At 54.5% G+C, this 6416-nt stretch overlaps 1 protein-coding gene across 1 annotated transcript in view; it reads right to left on the reverse strand.

Annotated features, from left to right (window-relative positions):
- LOC103214084 (protein tweety homolog 2) overlaps nt 1-6416 on the reverse strand; it is a 62698-nt gene that overhangs the window by 16230 nt on the left and 40052 nt on the right. Inside the window, exon 6 of the mRNA XM_007959886.2 lies at nt 4895-5115. Within this exon, the coding sequence (XP_007958077.1) occupies nt 4895-5115 (221 nt within the window). The remainder of the gene's footprint in view (nt 1-4894; nt 5116-6416) is intronic.

Raw genomic sequence — 6416 nt, forward strand, 5'->3', positions numbered from 1 at the left:
TGCCCTATAGGGTTTCCAAGGCAGTAAATCTTTACGGAAGCAGACTGCCTCATCTTTCTCCTGCTGAGCAGCTGGTGGGTTTGAACCACTGATCTTTTGGTTAGCAGCCAAATGCCTTAACCACGCCACCACCCAAGCACCCCTGGTCAACATGAAGTCTCACAGAAGGGTGGTAAGTCCCTCCTCTCTGGCTTCTCCCAAGTCAGGCTGAAGAATGAGGAAGACTAAGCCCAAGGCACTGAGAAGATCCTAGACAAACTGTCTCCCTTTTCCTTCCAAAGAGAATCTGAAGGACACCTCCAACCCTGGGCAGCCTTATCTAGCTGCTCCTTCCACTGCCCTGTTGGGTGGGCCACTCTGAGGAGGGGCTGAATGGAGTGGAGGTCGAGACAGGCCACTTCCCCCAGTCACAAAGGAGGGAAGTCTTTTGATCATGATCTCTCTTGATTCAAGAGCCAAATAAATTCTTTGACCCCTTCCCTCCTCTCAACAATGGCTTTCTGCTTCCTAACACCCTAAAGGAAGACCGAAGAAGAGTTGATGCCTCTGTATTGTGGTTTTGGTGAAGAATGCCAAAAACTGAACAATCAGCCAGAACAATGAACAAATCTATCCTAGAAGAAGAGTAGCCGGAATGCTCTCGGAAGCGAGGGTGGCCACACTTGGTCTCACCTACGTTGGTCATGTGGTCAGAAGGGACCAGTCCCTGCAGAAGGATGTCATGCTGGGTAAAGGGGAGGGTCAGAGAAAAAGGGGAAGGTCCTCAACAAGATGGCCTGACACCGTGGCTACAACGATGGGCTCAAGCATGGCAAGGACTGGGGGGATGGGGCGGGACCCGGCAGTGCTTTGTCCCGTTGCACACAGGGCCACTACGAGTCAGGCTGACTTGACAGCATCCAACAACACCCTAAAGCAGGCGAGAGAGACTCTGGACGATGGGCGGGGAGTGGTCTAGCACTGAAAGAACTCAACAAAGAGGCCGGAGGAGAAGGGAGCAAGCTGGAACCCGCCCAGCACCTCCAACAGGTTCTCTCTGCCTTAATATGATATGAGGCTTCACGCCAAGAGGCCTAACCAAAATCCTCACCCCCAGCACTGGGCAGGGCAGCGCCCACTGTGGACATCTGGGCTTCCCAGGAAAGGAGTTGGGGGCTTCGAGGAAACAGCAGACCGTCTCCACTCCAAGGAGGCCACCAACAAGCAGTTTTCTTATGAACAGAATCAGAGCTGGATGGAGCCTCGGGGACCAGCTCATATTAGAAACCCATTCTACAGACTGGAACACTGAGCCCATTCCAGAGTTTGCGGGCTCTCCATTGAAAGCTCTCCCACCAGGGTCGCAGCCAGTGAGAGGCTCTTCTCAACATCCCGGCTTCATGTTCCAAACCCAAAGATGCCTTTTTCCCCTCTCCTCTACTCTTAACATCAGCAGGAAATTCAGTTAGGACTCTGTCTAATCCACTTTGCCTGTGATGTCTCAATGTTTCTCTGCAGCCTCCTGCTGTAACGGGTTCCTGGAACGAGCTCTGCTTTTCCCAGGGGAGCTGGGCGATGGCTGCACGTGGCTTTCTAACCAAGGACTTGGCTCTCACCAGCCGCTCTGCCCTCACTCCCACGGCCCCTCCCTCATCCAGCCCTGGGCTGATATGACCCGTGCACACGTCTTACTGCCTTGGAGTGCAAAGCCTTCGGAGGTTAGCTGTCCCCTGGCTTTAACCCTTGCGCGGAAGTACGAAGCTGGATGGGTATGCTTAAGAACCGTCCAGCAAGCCAGGATGGGGTGCTGTCCTAGCCCCGAAGCCTGGTTAGCTCTGGACAAGAAGCCTTGATTCTAAAGCGGCTCAGGTGAGAGAGAGAGTGAGAAACACTCGAGGCACAGAACAGCCTCGCTTTTCAGGAGCCACACCTGGGGCAGACCTGCTCTGCTTCAACCTGAATAAAGGGTGAGGAGCTGGGGTAGGGGAGTCACAGGGGCCCCCCTCAAGCACCCACAGGGAAACAGCCACTGTGCAATTACCACGTCTCCTGCTTTTAATGAAATCCACATGTTGCTGTTATGTGCTGTCAAGTCGGACCCGACTCATAGCGACCCCTCCTTGGGTTTCTCAGGCGGTATCACTACAGAAGTAGATTGCCCAACCTTCCTTCTGAAGAGTGGCTGGTGGGTTTGAACTGCCAGCCTTCTGGTTAGCAGCCAAGTGCCTTAGGCACTATGCTACCAGAGCTTCCTGAAACCCACATAAACACTTACAAAACCCACTGCTGTCGAGTTGATTCTGACTCCTAGCAACCACCATTGGGTTTTCAAGGCTATAAATCTTTACAGAAGTACACTGTCTCATCTTCCTCCTGCAGAGCAGCTGGTAGGTTTGAACCACTGACCTTTTTTTTGGTCAACAGCCAAGTGTCTTACCCACTACACCACCACAGCTCCTTCAAATGCCTACACTCAGCCCTAAAATGTACATGGTCCAATGTCAGATGCACCCAGAGAATGAGAGGGTCAAAAGGGACACTTGGTTCTTATCCCTCCGTCCCTCAAATGGCAGAGATATCACAGGCTCAGGCAATGACTAGCCCACGTGGCACAGGACGACCAGGTACCACTGTTTTGAGTCGCAGGGTCACAGACAGCCCTTAACATGTGCAGCTTCTTTCTACCACTTGAGAGAAATCTTTACAAAGGCACACCCACTGAGCGGGACGTTGGGCTGAGGTTCCCGTCAGGACTCTCCATGGCGTCTTGGAGGTGCAGGGCAGGAGGGCCTGGGGACAGAGGATGGGGAGCTCCCGCCAGGGCCTCGGGTCAGTGAGCTCCAGGCCCTGCCATCTCCTACCTTGTGACAGCACAGCAGTGTGGCCTCCCAGGCCAGGGCTATGGCTAAAGGGCTGCTGTGAGTCATAAACGACCTAATGGCCATGGGTTTGGTCTGGTTTTGTTAGGCCAGGATAAGGCTAGGGAGGACCAGGAAGATGGTGGACTGCTGTCTGATGGGACACAGCAGTGGTTCTCAAAGGGGTTCCTGACCTGCAGCATCAGCATCACCTGGGAACTTGCTAGAAATGCAAACCTCAGCACTGCTGCTAGCACCTTGGAGTGGGGCCCAGTGATTTGCCTTAACAAGCCCACCAGTGATTCAAGGAGCCCTGGTGGCACAGTGGGGGCTGCTAACTGAATGGTCTACAGTTCAAACCACCAGCCGTTCCTCAGAAGAAAGCTGTGGCACTTGGCCTCTGTCAAGAAGCCTTGGAAACCATACGGGACAGGTCTACTGTCCTACAGGGGTGCTGTCGGTCAGAGTCAACTCCACGGCAGTGGGTTTGGTTTGGGCTTTGCTTCTGTAAAGTGATTCTGACACTTGCTCAAGTCTGAGAACCTCAGACAGAGAGGACGTCTCTCCTGGGGTGGGAAGGTCCCTGGCCAGAGACCATCAAGAGCACTTAATCTGGACTCAGTATCAGTCCAGCAGTGACCTCCTGGGGTGGGGCCGGATAGGTGAATACAAATCCAGAAAGCCACAGTGAATGTGCAGCGTTGCCAGTAAAGGCCCTGGCCCTGTTCAATGGTTTGAAGAGCCAACTAATAGGCCATGTTTTTCTCTCTCTGACTCGGTTACTCCTTCTAGCCCAGTGCCTGTTTGTGCTCAGCGCTATGCTAGGTGCCCTGGGTGCGCAAACTGGGCACTCCTTAGGTGCATGTCACCATCAGGCTGGGAGCCACCCAAGGCCAAGACCACTGTCTGCAGAGTGACCCCCACTAGAGCCTGCACATGGAGGGAGGGCTGCTGGCCCCTGGGTTGACCATTCAGTACCTTCACCAGGGTAAGGTTTGCAAGACAGGGAGGCTAGGGAGACATAAGTAGACCCCTAAGCTTAGCTGACTGAGGTACGAGTTGCTAAAGGTGGGGAGGGGCCGGGCATCCCCTCATTGCTCAGGATGACATAAGTGGGTTTGGGGGCATGATGGCTTGCTACAAGGTACCACCCAGGGAGGCTCCAGGCAGGCAAAGCAGCCACTGCTCTGCAGGCTCTGCACCCAAGGCCAAGTCTGCAGCTGCTGAGACCCCAGCGCTGCAGCCGTCTTGACCTAGGCCCCTTGTTACTGACATAGACCTAGTAACCTGTCTGTGCCTACTCTGTCTTTACACTGCATCACACACTCTTCATAAACCCAGGCAGCCAGGGAACCCAGGAAGTGCTTTACGTAGCTCCAGCTGTGGGGAAGGCTGACCTCGGAGGAGCAAGGAGCTGCCGCGAGGCCAGGGCTTTTTCAGCACTGGGATCCGGGCAGTTACTGCCCTCCATGGGACACCAGTCTATAGTATCACGGGGCTGCTCTACACGCCCACCACTCAACCTCACAAATGCTCATGTTTTCTGATTTCCACTCGGTGGCTTAAGCCCTCAGCTGCTAAGCAAGAAGTCATTGGTTCAAATCTATCAGCTGCTCTATGGGAGAAAAGACCTGGTGATGTGTTCCCATAAAGATTACCACCTCGGAATCCCTGGGGGCAGCTCTATTCCGTTCTGCAGGGTTGCTGTGAGTTGGGATTAAGTCGATGGCAAAAGATGCGGTAAGGGCACTTCAGGTCTCTGGGTGTGTAAGTGGTTAAGCACCTAACTAGCAGCTGAAGGGTTGGTGATCTGAATACCCAGAGGTGCCTCTGAAGAAAGGCCTGGATATCTGCTTCCGAAAGGTCACAGCCACAGAAGCCCTACTGAGCACAGTTCCGCTTTGCACGGTGGGACTGCCGGGAGTCGGAGCTGACCACCTACCAACAACAGGAGCGCTTCTCAGCCTGAGCCCCACGTGCAGGCGTGGGTGGGGCAGGCGTGGGTGGGGCAGGCTGGCGCACCCCTCCCCCTCCCCCTGCCTCACAAGGCCCTTCACCTGTAGTATTCCACATAGCTGGTCTCGTTGGCCACTTCGGTCAGCTCGGTGGTGACGTCCCTCCACACAGGCAGTCTCGAGAGCTGGGTCATGATATTACCAGCCATCTGCTGCATGAACTTCAGAGTCTGAATGTAGTCACCGCGGGCCGCGAAGATCTCATTGAGCCGGGCCAGGTGCTGCTCCAAGTCCAGATGCATCTTCTGGGTGATTCCAGACACCTGGGCAGGGATAGGGGTGTGGTAAAGGTGGCCCTCCGGGTGGGAGGAAGTGAGGGGACAAGAGGTTTGTTCGGGTATGAATGAAATGACCCCCCGCCTCCAACCCCAAAGAGCTCGGAGGCTGCCGCCCCGGGAAGGGCAGAGGCAGGGGGCCTGTCTCGCACCTAGCCCCTCACAGCCCTCAAGGCAGGGGCCAGACCCTAACCAGGGCCTAGGTTCCAAATTCCAGCATCTTACTACAAAGGGTGACCCAGATGGGGAAACACATACAATAATTTTTTTTTTCCCTTGAAAATTTTCTTACAACTTTAAACTCTTTGGGTGATGAGTTCATTTTTAGAACGAGGAATAACCTGTTTAAATAGAACTTCCTCTGTTGCCCCCTGATCTTTCATCTCCACAGAAGGGTTTCTAAACAGAGGCTTTGTTGTAGAGCTTGCGACAACTCAGAGGTGAAGTACAGCCACCGGCTCTGAACTAACAGATGGATCCGGTTCCCCCTCTGAAGACAGTAGGAGGAAGCCACAGCCCTCTCTGCACGCTTGGGTGCCCCCAGGTGTCTGTCCTGCCAGGTGGGTGAGCACGTTCCTGTCCCTCGGCTGGGTCTTACAGGCTTGGAGCTGAGTGGACCCTGAAGGAAGCTCCTGTCTTTTGAAAGAGGGGTGGAAGGGACAATGGCTGTGACTGTCCTTAACAAGGCACACCAGGTGGGGCTTAGACCACAGGATTCTGAGAAAGGTGGCATTTTGATGAATGAAGCAGGAATCTATAGGCCCCAAGCCAAGTAACCAAACCAACTGCCACTGAGTTGATTCCAACTCAAGACGACGCCACGTGCAGAGTGGAGCTGTGCTTCAATGGCTGACTGTTCAGAAGCAGATCACCAGGACTTTCTGCCGAGTGACCTTTGGCTGGACTAGACTCTCCAACCTTTTGGTAGCAGCTGAGCGCATTAACTGTCTGCCTCACCAGGGCCTCCCAGGGCTCAGTGGCAGAAAAGTGCTTTCAAGCCATCCAGCCCCGGCTTCCTGCAGGGCCAGGGGACAGCCCAGAAACCCCGGCGTGTCTCCCCTGAGCCTGCACAGGTCCTGCAAATTGACTGCAAGGGAAAGAAAGGCTTTGTTGTTCTGCACTGACGCTCAAGCAAGGTGCACAACGGGCGTGCGGGGGTGCTAATCCTCACCCGGCAGCCTTCAGCTCCCATAGTCCAGGAAGGACGATAAACATGCCACAGAGATGGCTTGGTAGCGAGGCCGAGGAGATAACAGTCCTGGCAGCAAACCCCAGGCTCGCTGTGTGAG

Source organism: Orycteropus afer, unplaced genomic scaffold, assembly GCF_000298275.1.
Source record: "Orycteropus afer afer isolate SDZICR_OR568_19922 unplaced genomic scaffold, OryAfe1.0 scaffold00018, whole genome shotgun sequence".
In the NCBI taxonomy this organism is placed as follows: Eukaryota; Metazoa; Chordata; class Mammalia; order Tubulidentata; family Orycteropodidae; genus Orycteropus; species Orycteropus afer.